The following is a 16869-nucleotide window of genomic DNA, read 5'->3' on the forward strand; positions in this document are numbered from 1 at the left end:
TGTATGAAATTGAAATCTTTACATGTATTTATAGCCATTTGTGTTTCTTTTTGGATCTAAGACCAGTGCTTTTCTCAACTTTCCAAAAGTATTGCTACCTGCTTGACTGACAGTCATTTGTAAGGTGGTATTTTAAAATGCATCCCAATCACAGAGAAGGTAAATTTGAAAAAGTGTAGAGTACTATAGGATTAATAAAACTTGGTGTCTGTTCATATTCTTTGCCCATCTTTTTATGGTTAGCTGGCCTTTTTCTTAAAAAAAATTTTGTTTTAATGTTTATTTTTGCGAGAGAGAGAGAGAGAGAGAGAGACCGCGAGCGAGCAGGGGAGGGGCAGAGAGGGAGGGAGACACAGAATCTGAAGCAGGCTCCAGGCTCTGAGATGTCAGCACAGAACCTGATGTGGGGCTTGAACCCACGGACCAGACTGCGAAATCATGACCTGAGCTGAAGTCTAATAACTTAACCAACTGAGCCACCGGGGTGACCTGAGCTGGCCTTTTTCGTATGGATCGTAGGTGCTTTTAACAGAATAGCTTTCTCGATAGAAGTTGCAATTTTCTTAACAAAATTGGCATTCTGTATTTAAGTTCTAATTTTTGCTCCTGTTTTTTTGCTTTGTTTATCACACTTCATACCATGTAGAAACTTGAATTTTATACAAGTGCTTTTAATGAATTGAATTATTTGAATCCATGTGTTCCACTATTTACTGTTTTAGTTTGTTTTACACATCTTTGATCAATCTGGATATATATATATGTATATATAATATATGTATAAAATATATATATATTACAAAATATATATATATTACATGTATATATTTTAGTTTATTTTGAGTGAGAGAGAGGAGAAAGAATCTTATGCAGGCTCTGCACTGTCAGCACAGAGACCTACTTGGGGCTCGAACTCATGAACTGTGAGTTCATTACCTGAGCAGAAATCAAGAGTTGGATGCTCAGCTGACTGAGCCACCGAGGCACCTCAATCTGGAGTTTTTTTTAGATGGATGTAAGGTTTGAGGTAGGGATTCAGGAAGGCACACAGTCTCTATCTCAATATATTCCCTCATCAGAAAACATAACACTGAGTTACTGGGGGTTATTTCCCCATATCGACACATTTTCATTACTCATAATTTGAGCATTAGTCATTGAGATTCATTAAAGTTATAAATAATTTGATAGGGTTCATTAAAAATTTAAAACTTTCTGGTGTACATTTTGGGAAACATTTTCACCTTTCTGTGGGATCTTTTTTATGATTCGTTCTTTGAACCAGACCACTTGAGAGAGATTTCAAAAAACTCTTACGTATATGTAAACACAAAAGTAAACAAATAATGCCTTTGCAGTATCTCATGTTTTGCCATACTTGGTTCACGTCAGAATTGGTGATACTGGCTGGTGTGAGGTTTGGCACTAGTTGTTGTACTATGCCATTTGCGTGTGCCCGTTACAAAAAAATACTCTAGTTAAGTTGATACTACTCAGCACGCTGAGGTTTTCTTTGGTTTATTTTCTTAATTAAACAGGGTTGGAAATAGGAACTGCTTTTGACTTGCTTTCCGAGCATGTTTTTGCTGCTTTAGGCATCTATTTAACATGCCTCTTATTTGCCTTGACTTAGAGTACTGTTTCTCATACTTTAGCGAGCGTCAGAGTCACATGAAAGCTGGTTAGAATAGATTGCTAAGCCTCATCCCCCAATTTGTGATTGTGTCAGGGGGCAAGACCCAAGTTTTGTATTTCTAACCAGTTCTCAGGTAATACAGATGACTTTTTAAACGAGTCTTTGTTTCAAGACCGGAAAACACTGGATAACAGGGTATCCAGTCAAATGTAGAATTTGACTCTCTTGTGCAATTTTCAATTATTAGTCTGTCATTGAAACTTCAAAATTAGGTAATCACAGTTTTAATAGTGTGACACCCTATTTTTGTGACTGATGCCTTAGTCTGCATAAATACTCTATGATTATTATGAAAGGTGGTAAAACTTAAAAGGAAAATGGTTATAATTTATAGGATCACTAGTACCTGGTTCTGCCTTTTTCTGTGCTCTGTGTTAGGTTATTTATTTATTTATACATACGTGGAGGGCCTCATCTATTTAGTAGTACAGCAGATCATTGGGTAGCTTTTCTTTTTTTCTCAAGGTTAATAAAGGCCTTAATTTCTCTCTCTCTCTTTCTCTCTCTCTCTCTCTCTCTCTCTCTGTCTCTCTCTCACACACACACACACACACACACACACACCCCTCTGTGCATAATTTAGCAAGGAAAGAAAAAACAAGAATCCATAAAGGATACGAGGGAGCAGTTCTGTTAAAACAGATAAAGTGCTGTTCCATACAAAACAGCATAAAGAATAAGAATCAAGTCACTCTGAACACGAAGAAATCATCTCATAAATCATGTAGCCAAAGTTGCCAGTAAATCTGGTATTGGCTCAATTAGGCAAACTGCTGGATCCTTCCGTCTGTTTTCCTCTCTGTAGCATAAGTAAACGACACTGACAGCGGGCCAGAGGGGTCTAGATGGAAGGAGGAGTACAGAGAGGGAGGAAACCTGGGGATGATGGGTCTGTGGTCTTGCTCCCTGCCTCCCCTCTGGTTTTGAAATAGGCCAGGTCAGTTGGTTGTGGTCTTCATTATTTCTGACATTTTTGACCTGTTGAACGTGGGTCTTGATCTAGACCCTCATCCCCTCTAGTTTGCCAGTGAATATGCCTATACTTTGAACCTCTTATTGTACTTTGAAAAGTCCACAATGTTCCCAGAGTCAACGGCTTCAGTTCATACTAGTATACTTTTTATTTAAAATTTCAAAACCTCAGACATACAGCACACGTAGAAGAATTTACTGCGTATAAATATAATACAATGGTAACGACTGCCTCAAGCCTGGTAATCAAAGCATGCCGTAAAGGAGTCTGTGATTGTGGTGACACACAACAGAAGGATTGTCACAAAACTCTCAAGGCCTAACACACCAGTTTTCCAATAAAATATACTTAAGTTTTTCAGATGTTAATAAGATACTCCAGTAGAGACAGAATTAGAATTTTGAAGTGATACATGAGAAAGATGTTAGTTAGATCTAAGGCAGAAATCTGTCCAGGTTTGGCATACACTTAAAGAGCGCATTGCTCAGTTTTCAAGTCAGATGGGGAGGGGGAAAAGGACATAGCTGTTTTTGGAGGACACTTTTATGTGACTTGCATCTGGTGCTGGGTTATTGATCTAGTTCTGTTTCCCTGATGTAAAACAAAAGACCACCTAAGGGTTGGGATCCATTAAATCAGGGCCAAAAAAAAAAAAAAAAAAAAAGGTGCGGATGACTAACAGCATCCACCGTAGACGAAGAAGGACAGAGAAGAGTAATACTTTTGTTTGTTTTAATATAATCTCTGTTCAGTAGATCACAGACTTTTTTTCCCTATGTTTCCAACTCCCACCCCCACACTAGCTTACTTTTTGCTATTGTATTTATCCGTACATTTTCTTGGGACTTTGAGGAGAGTGTGTTAATGTAGGAGGGGCCCAGGATTGGGAATCAGTACAGTGATAACTAGTCTTAATAAGCTGCTTAATTGGCTTCAAGACCCTGGAAAGATTAACTACTAATATTGAATTTTGTTCATTGGAAAAGCAGCAGTATTGACTGTATTTTTAAGAGACCTTTCAACTTTAAAAATGTAGTTTTTCCTGAAGTTCTCTATAAGCACAAACAGTAAGTTTCTTACATTCCTGTGATAACAGGATAGCAGTAGATAACAGTAGCATCTCGTGGAATTGGATCATTGGGTGATGATCGAATATTGAGGTACTAGAGTAGTGTTGACAGTCTGTCTCTGGAGTCTGGAAGTCTGAGGGTTTGGTTGACCATTTAACTGAGTACATACACTATGCCTAGTTTCTAATAAAACATGGCAAATAGTTCCGTTAATGTACAGTATTGGTGTTCTGCCATTTACACCAATTCTCAGCATTTGTTCTCAGAAAAATATAAAAGAATGAGTATTTGGGTTAACTGTGCTTTTGAATGCTTTTAATTTATGCTGTTGAAGCTTGAGGAGTCTGAGCAGGAAAAAGATCAAAATAAAGAGAGTGGCTTTTTATCTTAATGTGTTTCAAGGAGTTTTCAAGTTCAAGTCTGATCTGTTATCAGTTCTGTGACTTTCTCATATTTTTAGTATGTGAGATTGAAGGTACATTTTTACAGTCTGAGGGTCTTACAGACTGGTAGCTGTTTGGTGGTTATTGCCTGTGAATGCTTGAACTTGATCTAACTGTACCTATTTCACTTCACTTCAAGTAAGTAATGTGCTACTGTTGGAACTATGTATTGAGGTAACTTGCTAATTAAAATGTCTTCAAAAAGATGACACTAGGATTCTATTTTGAAATGAGTAAACTTGGAAACTGAGCAGTATGGTGGTATGAATTTGATAGTATTTAAACAAATATTTATTGTTTGACAAGTGACCAATTTGGTTTTTGTTCTTTTGGTTTTTTTCTTGCCTTGCAAGGCAACAGACAAGCGCTTTGTTGAGTCTGAGGAAGTTACTCGCAAAGTAGATGAAAACTGTATTACGTTTTGCTACTGAGATAATGTGGAAAAGGATTGCCTGTCTTATGTCAGTAATCACATCTGAAGACAGGAGAAGTTCTAAATATCCTCAAATAGATCAAAGCTATTTCAAAGCAACTACAGGCTCTAGTGTAGCTGATTCATGCTCTGTGCTGCACTGTCATTAAGGCATTGAGTCATAGTTTAATTGGCACTGGTTTTTTTTTTTCATGGTCTTAATATAAAATAATCTTGCAGGTAGTGCTGTGTCAACTCCAGAAACGTAGTTTGCTTTAAAAAATATGGCCAAAGAAGAAAGAAGCCTAAAATATATTGAGTAGGATGGGTTTGTTTGCCAAAAGTCTTATTAAATTTAGAATTAAGTTCAGGTGAATTAAAGAGAAGGATTCACTTCTATTGTACATTGTCAATTTGGTGAATTTAAGTGCTCCAACAGATGGCATTAGCTAAAAATACCAAGTTGGTCCGTGAAAGATTAGGTTAGGCTATTTTGTGAAAAGTAGAGACCCAAAATAGCAAAGTCATAAATGATGATTTCAGATTTTTATACTGTTTTTCAATTTGTAAATAAACACATTAATTGAATGAACTGTGACTTCAGCATTTGCAGGTGGACTTTATTTTGTCCACATGCCAAACAAAATATGGTTGTTTTGTGCTAGTGACGGTAGCAGGTGGAGTAGAAGGGATGGGAGATGGCTACCCATACCGGTATTTGCAAACCACACTTCATCTGAGTGCTACATTAGCCAATTGGTCTTGAACCTTCTCTAAACCTGGTTTCCCTCTCTAGTTCATTGATTTAGCAGATGTCCTTTGCCTTTCTCTTTCATACATATTTATCAGCATTTCTATAGCACTAGTGCTGCCCCTTATTATCCCATGAATGTATTCCTTTTTGTGCTTCTTTGCCATCATTTCATTGAATTGGGTGGGGCTTGGGAAAAGAGATGGTACACTTACATGCTGTTCTAGCTCTTTTGAACCGAGTAGCCTATTGTTAGCGTAAGTGGGGAATTACTCCGGCTTTAAACAAATGTAAATTTGCATGTGGTAACATTTTAGTGTTGTTACAAAACAAGTGTCTTAGTTTTGTTTTGCAGGTTGAATATTTGTGTTTTAAATTTTGTACTTTAGACACTCATTTAAGTGATGACTTTTGCTTTGGTATTTGTGTGCAACCACGTGATCATTATATTCCATAATCAGATTTAAATTTGTTAACACGTTTTCACCATTACAGTCTCACTTGACAAGATTTTGTAGTGTATGACTTGTTTCATATATACTCTTTAGAAATTTTTCTTGATGGTTAATTTTGCAATTGATTATGAAACAATAGCACATTTGTTTTGGGAGAATGTTTAATTTTGATTCACCTGATGTCTTTGCGTTTTATTTTTATGTCATGAAGTTCAGTTTTAAATGCCCTAAATGAACCTTGGCCAACTTTTTTTTTGTGAATATAGGTATATGACTGATGGGATGTTACTTCGCGAAGCTATGAATGATCCCCTCCTGGAGCGTTACGGTGTAATAATTCTTGATGAGGCTCATGAAAGGACATTGGCTACAGATATTCTCATGGGTGTTCTGAAGGAAGTTGTAAGACAGAGATCAGATTTAAAGGTGAAGTAATTTTTTTACTCATTTATTTCATAAAAAAAAGGTACATATAAAAAACAGAACACATGCTGATTACTCTAATCAACTGTAAAAGAAGGAACCAGTAAGTACCTGCGTTGGCATTTTTCTTTGTTTCTAATATCCTTAGCTGTGTCTTCATTTTAGACTTTAGTATGATTCCACTTTTTAGTAGTGTATTTTGAAGCCAAATCTTTTCCATTTCTTTTTTTTTATTAAAATTTTTTTAAATAAACGTTTATTCATTTTTGAGAGACACAGACACAGTGTGAGTAGGGGAGGGGCAGAGAGAGGGAGGCACAGAATCTGAAGCAGGCTCCAGGCTCTGAGCTGTCAGCACAGAGCCTGACTCAGGGCTCGAACCCACGAACTATGAGATCATGACCTGAGCCAAAGTTGGATGCTTAACCGACTTAGCCACCCAGGCACCCCCACCCAACCCTTTACTAAATATAGAAATTTCTTCCTATTAAGGATCAAATCTTTGTTCTGTCCCAACATAAACACATCCGTTATAACTTGTCACGTTGGGAAGTAGGAACAACTATACTCAGAACAAGCTGTTCCTCAGAAATGTGTTTACTTAACCTACTTGTCTCCACCAAGGCAGAAGGATTCTGGGTCTTAAAAATTATTATCCTAGTTTGATTTTGCTTCTAGAAATTTACATTTTTAAAGATTGAAGTACTATGAGTAGTCATTGATTAAAACTTAGGAGCCGTTGAAGTTTGTGTTTTGTTTTAATTGAAGTATAGTTGACACACTGTGTTAGTTTCAGATGTGCAGCGTAGTGATTGGCAGTGACAGTTCTGGGTGCTGTGCTCAACTCGAGTGTAGCTGCCAGCTGTCACCACAGTGCCATTACAGTACCATTGACTGTATTCCCTATGCTGTACTGTTCATCCCTGTGACCTATTCATTTCCATAACTAGAAGCTTGTACCTCGCACTCCCCTGCACCTATTTTGCCCATCACTCCGCTTCCCTCTTCTCTGGCAGCCACCAGTTTGTTCTTTGTATTTATGGGCCTGTTTCTGCTTTTTGTTTTTAGATACCACATATAAGTGAAATCGTGTGAACTATTGAAGGTTTCAGGAAGGAAAGTCAAAAAGTAGAAATTAACACTCTAGTAGAATAGTTAATGGGAAAGCTTTTATTCAAGTAAATTTTTAATGGCTTCTATAATGTGTGATTTACATGGAGGGAGGGTGACTGTATAGTTTTATATCCTTGGCACCTGAAGAGCCTTTTGTGCTGTGGCTTTTTTACAACAGTGTAGAAAATCCCTGTTTAATTTAGGAATTTTTCTAAAGAAGTCATGCTTATTAAAGATGATTTGGAGAGAGGAGAGTAAATTTATATCTGCCACAGATTTTTTTTATTTTTGCATCCTATGTTTTCTGTGTACAAGGTTGTCATGTCCTGTTTTAATAAACATAGCAGTAGTCGTACTGTTTATTAGTGTTGCTTTTACCAATCCCTTTTATACATTATGTTAACCTTATGTAAACAAATATGTTATGTATTTTATAAACTTGGGGTTTTTTTTAATGTTTATTTATTTATTTTGAGAGCAAGAGAGAGAGCATAAACGGGAGAGGGCAGAGGGAGGGAGGGAGACAATCCCAAGCAGCCTTCGTGCTGTCAGCGCTGTGCCCAGCGCAGGGCTCGATCTCATGACTGTGAGATCATGACCTGAGCTTACATCAAGAGTTGGGTGCTTAACCAACTGAGACACCCAGGTGTCCCTAAACTTTGGATTTTAAGGTATTGTTTCATGAAAATATAGTTTATTTATCAGATATCAGGTTTATTTCTTATTTTTTAAAATGTAAGTGTTTTACTGTAGCTCAGTGTCTGTATTTGATTTTTTAATTGGTTTATTTGTAGGAAGGCTTTTGTAGGCTTTTTTATAATTGATGCATATAGAAGAGTAAACATTTACTTGTCTTTTTTTCCTGAAGACCATGGGAGAATCCTTGAAGACAACTTTAAATAATTGACTGTTTTCTTTGCAGGTTATAGTTATGAGCGCTACTCTGGATGCAGGGAAATTCCAGATTTACTTTGATAACTGTCCTCTCTTAACTATTCCTGGGCGTACACATCCTGTTGAAATCTTTTATACTCCTGAACCAGAGAGAGATTATCTTGAAGCAGCCATTCGAACAGTGATCCAAATTCACATGTGTGAAGAGGAGGAGGGAGATCTTTTACTTTTCTTAACTGGTCAAGAGGTATCGTCATTGTTTGCTTCATTATTTAGCCTTTAAACATATTAAATTATGCAACTTTTTAAGCCCAAGAACTTGGCATATATTAACCACATATTTCTTATCCCATGGTATAAAGTTTCTCTTCAGCCTGATGGCATTTATATATGAAATACATAACCCCTTTGTATACTCTGTGGATACCTCTGTGTCATTAGTGTTAATTACCCTGAGAATAAATTGTTTTAGAATTTCACGATTTAGCAGCTGTAGTCTCGACTTTGGAGAGACCTGGGTGCGGTAAGTAGTGGTGTGTGGTAATTTGCAGTTTTGCTGAGGTATGAATTTGATCCACACGACCCCTATGAAGTCGGGTTGTTACGTTAGCTTGTGAATGAACTTGAGTAACTTGGATGCCCATCCAACGTCAGAATGAATGTTTGTGTTTCGGTTTGGTCATCTGTGTGCGCGCTGAGGATTGTAAGGAATCGTTGAAATTTTTTAGTTAGAATTTACCCGTTTTAAGATACACGTTTTATTCTCAGGTGCTGCATGTTTTAAACTTCTTTCCCACGGTAGCTTTATAGGTGTGCTGTGACATTCTGGAGCTGAAGTGGAGGAAAAAGCTGTCTGGATAAATCCGTTTCAGAGAGCCTTTTGGTGGAGGCTGTTCTTAGAATTTGTCTTCTGTTTCAGTAGGCTTTAGGGGTTTTCTAGAATGTGCTTCTCAAACTGACATATGTGCAGATCACGTAGAAAATTTGCAGATTCTGATTCAGTAGGTCGGGTGGAATCTGAGACTGTTGCTGACAAGCTTCCGGGTAATGCTGAAGCTCCCCAGGTTTGAGTCGCACAGGTTCTAGAGCGGCGTTGTTCTGTTAGACCTTTTTTCAGTGCCACATGTGTTCTGTAACTGTGCTGTTCAGTGTGGTAGTCAGCGGTAGCGTATGGCTTGTGAGTGTTTGAATGTGGCTAGTGAGAGGAAGGACTAAATTTTAATTTTACAGCATTTGAATAAAGAGCTACCTGTGACCACCCTTTTCCTGTTTCAGTTTTTGTATGGCCCATTAGTTAAGAATTTTTTTTTCCGTTTTAAGTTTATTTATTTATTTTGAGAGAGGAGAGAGTAAGAGTGCGGGGGAGGGGCAGGAGAGAGGATCCCAAGCAAGCTCCTAGTTGCCAGCCTGGAGCCCACACACTGTGAGAGCGTGACCTGAGCTGAAACGAGAGTCGAACACTTAACCGACTGAGCCACCCGGGTGCCCCTGTTTTCACATTTCTAAAATGTTGTAAATAAGACCAAACAATGTGCAACAGACAGGCTGTGTGGATGCAAAGCCTGATGGTTTTGGCCCTTATGGTAAAAGGTCTGAACTCTGCCCCAGAACATTTCTCAAGTGTGGCCAGTGGACTGCCTGCCTGGGGAAGGAGAGTTTGTTAAAGCGAGTTCTTGGTCCTGTTCCAGACTTGCAGAAATAGGTGAAACCTGAGGCCAGATATAGGAATCTGCATCTTTGATGAGGTCTACAGGCCACTTTTATATTTCCTTAGGTTTAAAGGTCACTGGCCCAGAGGAATGTCTAAGCCTGTATAATTCCTGTAGTACGTTAATGACACAACTCTGGACAGGGTTGTGGGGAATTGCCCTAGTTCTCCCAGATACCAAAATCAGAGGTCTTCTGTGTGATTGCCTGCCTCTGTTGGAATGTGAATTATTTTATTTGTATTCAGTTTCTACGGGAATGCTTGGTATACATACTATTTGAGCAAATGCTATTGCTTTAAGAGCTAGAAATGTTGAGTAATTGTTTATCCCTGCATTTCTTCAGTATTCATGTAATTTACAATTTGTGTCCCATTGGCCGTGGTTCCTTTTCTATAGAGCAAGGGTTTTCAACCTCAGCGCTGTTTACCTGGTAGTTCAATCAGTATTTTTGTTGTGGGGCGCCCTGTGCATTGTGGCATCTTTGGCCTTATCCGTTAGATGCAGTAACATTCCCTCCTCCGGTGGTAGCAACCAAAAATGTCTGCAGACATTGCCACATGTCCCCTGGGTGGAAAATCATTCCCAACGCAGTCATACTTTTTCTTTTGGGATATAAAACGTGTTGCAAATTCAGTTTTACGGATACACCTCTGTTGCTACTAGTCTTCCTATGTGTTTTGAATGGAAGAATTTTTATATATTTTGTAAACAAGAGTACCAAATGCTTTTTTGATGGCATATAAACAGTATGTATGCTCTAATGCAGTGTTTAGGTTGTTGAGGTCTTTTTGTCCTTTTGTATCTGGTCTGTAGTTTCTTCATCTAGAGTGCATAGCGTATTTTCTTAAACGACTTCTTAAAATAGCCATTATATTCAGATAACTAAGCAAATTAGAATTTTATCAAATATCAGATGGTCTCATGAAAGGTTTTTCTATGATTTAACTTCATATACTTGATATTTTGGCAGCCATCCCATATTTGGGAAAAGGGAGTAAGCCCCATGGTTTTCAGATGTGTGCTGGAGTATATGTTTTCCAGTGAAGTTATTAACTGTAATTGTGAACTAGTTTTGCATGTGCCCTGTTATATTTTTAAATACCCTTTAGGTGACTAGGCTTGAATTTTGAAGATCATTAGGGAGAAAGTAGCAGAGTACCTAATGTATTTTGTTTCACCGATTGCATTTAGTAGAGCTGACTCAAAGACATATAAAATACTATTTTTCCATGGCTGTGAATCTGTGTTACTTTTACATGGTCAGTTAAATGGTAGATTCCTAGAATTCTCAGGACTCTTGTCTTCATAAATTTGAATAGCACCCATAAAATTTAGTTTTCTCATGAAATTTTAAAATGATTTTTTACGAGCATTTTACCATTTTGACCACTTAAACAGTAATGCTTGTGTGCTAATCTGAGTAAATTTGGGTAAAGGAGATCAATCTTAATTGGTGAAAGGTTGGGAAGAATTTGAATTCTAGAATTTCTTTGTGTTATTTTATGTTAATGCATAAAATCTGGACTTATGATTAAAATTAAAAGTCCTTAGGGAAGCTATACTTCTGAATTAGATAAGAGTGATTGTAACTGAAATATCAATTGTTTGTGATATGAAGATGTTGAAACCATTCTTAAAGCAGCACGTTCTTTTACCGTGAATTTTGATGAATAAAATGTCTTTTCCATATGCAGTGAGTTCAGCCTCCTCAAATTACTAGTCCAAATTTATTTATTAACCTGTATTAATACTTTTGGAGCTGAAAGTCGTAAAAACTCCTGAGCTTCTGTCTCAACACTCAATCTTGCTCAAAACTAACAGATGGTTGCTTTATGCTGATGAATGTCAATGAGCTTTGTTCTTTTCTGAACTTCCCATGTTGACTGTGGGAATTTGGTAAACTTAAGGAAAAATTTTGTTGCAGTTTTAAAAGTGTTTAGAACTTTGCTTATATAAAAAACATAAGTGGTGTCGGAATTTTTTCCTCTCAACTTTAGAGATATCTTTATGTCCCATGCAGTAGTGCTTTTGTTTTAACTCTGTACACATTTGACACGTTGGATAGCCTAGTCCAAGTAAAACTGGAGTTACCTTGTTAAAATTCTGGAATCTGCAAATGTACGATTTTGGGTACTTTGTTTTCTGATATATGACATCTGGATGTTTGCTGGCGTTGGACCTTTTATTGTCTGGTCAAATACATGTTTAATTAAGTAAATTAAAAACATTCTGGATATTGGAATCAGTTTTTTCCTATTTTCTTTTTCTTAATTTTAGAAAAAAACTAACTTGGGGCTTATATCCAAATCTTTTTGATTTGGAAGAGATATAATTTTGTATTTGCATACCAGCAGGGGGCATTCTAATCTAGATACAGCATTTAAAAGCTTTTTTTTTCCCTAAAAATATTTGTTTTATTTGTTGTAGTTTTTCTTTCAATCAGTAGCAGTCTTTGATTTTCTTTTAAAACTTCAGATTTCAAAGGGAACTATTGACATCAAGTCCTTAATAGTAATTTTCTGTGTGATAATTATCTAAGACCCTTATCTGTTTTTTAAGGAAATTACTGTATTTGAACGAGAGGGGAAAATTTTTGTTCTTAAGTGCCCAGAAACTTTGTATTCTTTAGCATGGAAACGGAATTGCATTTTGATTTAAAATCATTTCAAGGAAAAAAATTTTAGTTTGATGTAATAAAAATACAGACTACATTTACCCGATGCATTTTCCCCCTTTTTTGTTTAATCATTCTGATTTTTAAATAAGAGATACTTTGTTGATAAAGATAGCTTCTGATTGGGTCGTCCATTGGATAGGCTTCCACATTATTTAACATACTTCTGAGTATAACCAAATTAAGGTTTCAGTAAAATTTAAATTTCTGGGTCTCCCTCCCCCCCCCCCCCCATTTTTAAGTCCCCTTCCACTCCCTTAGAGCTTTCACCTACCTCTCATTTTCTGTCTCCCACACTCTTGAGTAATCATTGTGTGTCTTCTCTTTAAAACCTGGATTTGAATGAAAATGCATTGCGATTATATTCTGTGATGGGGAAGTTTTTGAAGATGCTAAGTTATTTGGGTTAGCCTACTTCTTAAATATCTGTGTTGATACTGTAAAGGTGTTTGTTCTCATTAGGCACAATGAAGCAAATCTTCCATATAATTACATTAGCGATACGTGACATTAAAGCCTAATTGGCTTATTTAAAATATCTAGCACATCAATTTCTTTTAGATTGTGAAAATTGAAAAGGTTATGAGTGCAGTTAAATATTCCTGGGTGAGAAATTTCAATTTTAGTACAATTTGTTGAGAATTAATTAGGACATTTGACTAGAAGAAAAAGAGTGTGGAATGCCAATAAGATAGTTATCTATTTATTTGATTATAGAAATGAAAATTTCTTCAGTAGTTTTGGAAACCCAGTGAGGTTTACCTAGTTTGGATTTACCAAATTCGAAATAAGCTGTACAGAATTAAGATAATGGTAAATACTTACATGTTTCAGTGTGTGTTTGTTTTGTTTTTACACTCAGACTTTTATTTTGTAGGAAATTGATGAAGCCTGTAAGAGAATAAAGCGTGAGGTTGATGATTTGGGCCCTGAAGTTGGTGACATTAAAATCATTCCATTATACTCTACACTTCCGCCTCAGCAGCAACAACGCATTTTTGAGCCTCCGCCTCCAAAAAAGCAGAATGGAGCGATTGGAAGAAAGGTTAGCATAGAAATGTTCTCTGTAAACATTTCATTAATACAGAAAGTGTATCGAAGTATGAAAGTATGAGATATGAAAGTATATTGAATTATTAAGGACTAAGTGATGGCTGATAGTGATCTGGATCGCACACTACAAAATCTATTTCAAATGCAAATGTTAAACCATATATTTAGGTGGAATTTTGCATAACTTTTGACTATAAAGTAAGAGCATGTACTGTTTCCCATTCCCTCCTTATTAAATGGGAGTTTGATTAGAATGGCTAAAGAAAAGAGGGAGATGGCCTAGTGTTGTCTTTCTCTCCATTAGTAAGTGGATTTCTTTAGAGCTGGAATGTAGATTCTCTTAGTATAGATGTCTGCCTGGCATAGGAAGGGAGCAAGGGTTTTCCAAACCTGTTTCTGGGCTCTTTGTTGGGATGGGACGGGTATCTGAGTTCCAGTTTGAAACAGAACAGCTATCCTTTTATTTTTTTTAAGAGCTGGGTGTTCTAGTAGATTCTTTGAAAGTAAAATTACATTGCTTGAAAAGGTTTGAAAAACACTAGTGGAGTCAGTCATTAGGTTAAATAGTAGCTGTATATGAAATTTGTGAAGATTCTTGATCTCTGGATTTAAAGTTTTCATTTTTTAAAAACAATTTTTTTTAACATTTATTTATTTTTGAGGCGGGGGGGGGTGGGGAGACAGCGCATGGTAGTGGGGGAGGGGCAGAGAGAGAGGGAGACAGAATCTGAAGCAGACTCCAGGCTCTGAGCTGTCCGCACAGAGTCTGACACGGGGCTCAAACCCACGAACTGCAATGCAAGATCATGACCTGAGCCGAAGTCGGATACTTAAGCAATTGAGCCACCCAAGCATCCCTTAAAGTTTTCCTTTTTGAAAGTAGGTATAATTTACCTTCATCACCTTGGGAGATTATTATCAAGGATTAAGCTTTGTGTATACAGTGTACTACTATATCTAGAAGAAACTAGTCCTTCATGGTAGCTGCCATAAATTCCTTGAATATATTCACGTAGAAAAAGGTCTCAGTTGAAATATTACTTACTTATGATTTACTTATCAGTCAGATTTGGAATTTATTGCTCTCTTATTTCTATATTCAGGACTAACAGAGTCTCACAACTTTTTTCTGCTTTTTTTCAATCTTTTGCTAATGTTTATCATGATTATTGAAAAATTACACATTATCAAGGTACTTAAATATATCAGGGCTAATTATTTCTTTACATGGTTGTGTAAAAGTTAAATGAACCAGATACATTTTTCAAATTAAAGGAACTTACTGAGAGGGTATACAACACCAGCTTAGTGGAGTGTAAATTAACAAGAGATTGATAAGGAAGAAATCAGCCTTCTGAGTTTTTCAGATCAGCAAGAGTAGTGAATATGACTTAAAAAACTGTCTGATCAGAGCTTCATTATGTTGAACTTTTCCAGTTATTTTAGTCGTAGTGCTGTTTCTAGAACATGTTAAAATATTTTTCCCTGTTACTTTATGTGCATTCTGAACTTTGGGGAAAACTTGAAGTTTAAGTGATAGTTTTAGTATACAGTTCTGAAGTTGATCTGTTGACTGAAAAGTACTTGTGGAATTCTTAGCATAATTCTGTATCAGTGGTTGTATATAAAGTAGCTGTTTTCTTATATATTTCAATAGTAAAGAGGAGTAGCCTGCAGGCAGATGATTAAATTTTTCTTGAAATCATGTACACTTTGCATATCTGCATTTGTTTTAATTTGATGGTTTTTTTTTAACCACTGAGTAAAATTACATATATAGCAAGATTTGCCAAATTTGTGTCTTTTCGTGTAGTTCTTTTTATTCCATTTTTAGGTTACTGTGAGAACTTAAAAGGGCCTGAGCTTACTGAAATATATTTCACATCTGAGCTCTTTTGCTCTGTTAATTATCAGTGTATTGGAAAGTTAAGTTCAGTCTGCTGCCAGTCCAGTAGATGATACGTTTTCTAGGATCTTCAGCTTAAGCTCGTGGAGTATAATTGAACTCTTGCTTTTTGTGTTCTTTTAAATCATAAGGATATTGAGGAGAGTTTTGTCTTCCTGAAAAGAATAACTCAGCAGTAGTTGGATATATGTGTGGTGAAGGCCATAGATGATGACGGGGCCACTGGAGTCCCCAGGGCTTGGGGAATCCCATCCTGGGCTTTTAATTCAGAGTCAAACCAAGGGCCATAGTGCTGCTTCATCATCCATTGATGGTGTTTCATTCAGCTAAGGCTACAGGACCTCTTGCTGGGAAATCATGTTCTCTTCTTGGCATGAGTCAGCTTCATCTTCCAGCCTGAGAAGAGCATTATCACAGCCCTCCTGGATGGACCCAGGAGAGGGAGGGAGGACTTCATTAGCGCTTGGTGTGTCATTGTCATGTGAAAAAAAGAGCTTTGAAGCCTGGCACGTTTAAGGAAAAGTAAACGTCTTTATGGAAGCCTAGTTACAGAGAAAGATTCACTCCTCCAGTCCTGTTTTTGGTGCCAGGTGGAGAAGTTGCCTGGAGGAAGGTAGGAGTGCCAGCTGAGACCCAGAGATAGCAGAAAAACACCCCTGCCAAGTGCCGTGACTGGCACGTATGACGAGCCGATGACCTAGCAGGTCGCAGGCGACCGTGACCCTTAGGGAGGTCAAAGGGATTAGTGGGACTTTGGGGGAAGGCGGAAGGGTATGGCGGAAGATGCAGAGGTTCTGTGAAGGCAAGTGGCTGGGTACTGGAACAGGAAGAACTGGCCTTCTGTTGCTGTTTTCCTGTTGGCGCTATTTTAAACAAAAATGCCACAAGTTTGATAATGTCCTGTTTATATTATAAAATATAGGGCTAGAGGCCAAGGCTTGCTGCTTCTGTCATGAATTCATTATACTGCCAGTTACTAGAATGGAGCTTTCATTCATGAGTGTTAAACTGTCACTGATTGATATTCACAATTGATTTAAAAGTACAAAGGAACGTTTAGGGATTTATGTTCTGCTTCCAATTGTGTAAAACAAAATACAATTTGATTCTGTTTTTCGTTAAATTTGTTCTAATATAAGGATACTAGCTAGCATAAAGTAGAAGGTAATAAGTTAGAACGTTTGGAACAAAGAGAATATTTAATACAGTTTTTAAAATTCCACCAAAATATTTAAGTATAATTCCATGTTTATATTGGGGCACCTTTTGTAAGTAGTGCCTTGTTATCTTACTGAAT

The 16869-nt window shown here is 37.0% G+C and overlaps 1 protein-coding gene across 1 annotated transcript in view; it reads left to right on the plus strand.

Moving 5' to 3' along the window:
• Nucleotides 1-16869, plus strand: part of DHX15 (DEAH-box helicase 15) — a 61628-nt gene that overhangs the window by 24692 nt on the left and 20067 nt on the right. Inside the window, exons 4-6 of the mRNA XM_019453593.2 lie at nucleotides 6067-6226; nucleotides 8259-8477; nucleotides 13491-13658. Of these exons, the coding sequence (XP_019309138.1) occupies nucleotides 6067-6226; nucleotides 8259-8477; nucleotides 13491-13658 (547 nt within the window). The remainder of the gene's footprint in view (nucleotides 1-6066; nucleotides 6227-8258; nucleotides 8478-13490; nucleotides 13659-16869) is intronic.

Source organism: Panthera pardus, unplaced genomic scaffold, assembly GCF_024362965.1.
Source record: "Panthera pardus isolate Hobbes unplaced genomic scaffold, ASM2436296v1 HiC_scaffold_13, whole genome shotgun sequence".
NCBI classification, from domain to species: Eukaryota; Metazoa; Chordata; class Mammalia; order Carnivora; family Felidae; genus Panthera; species Panthera pardus.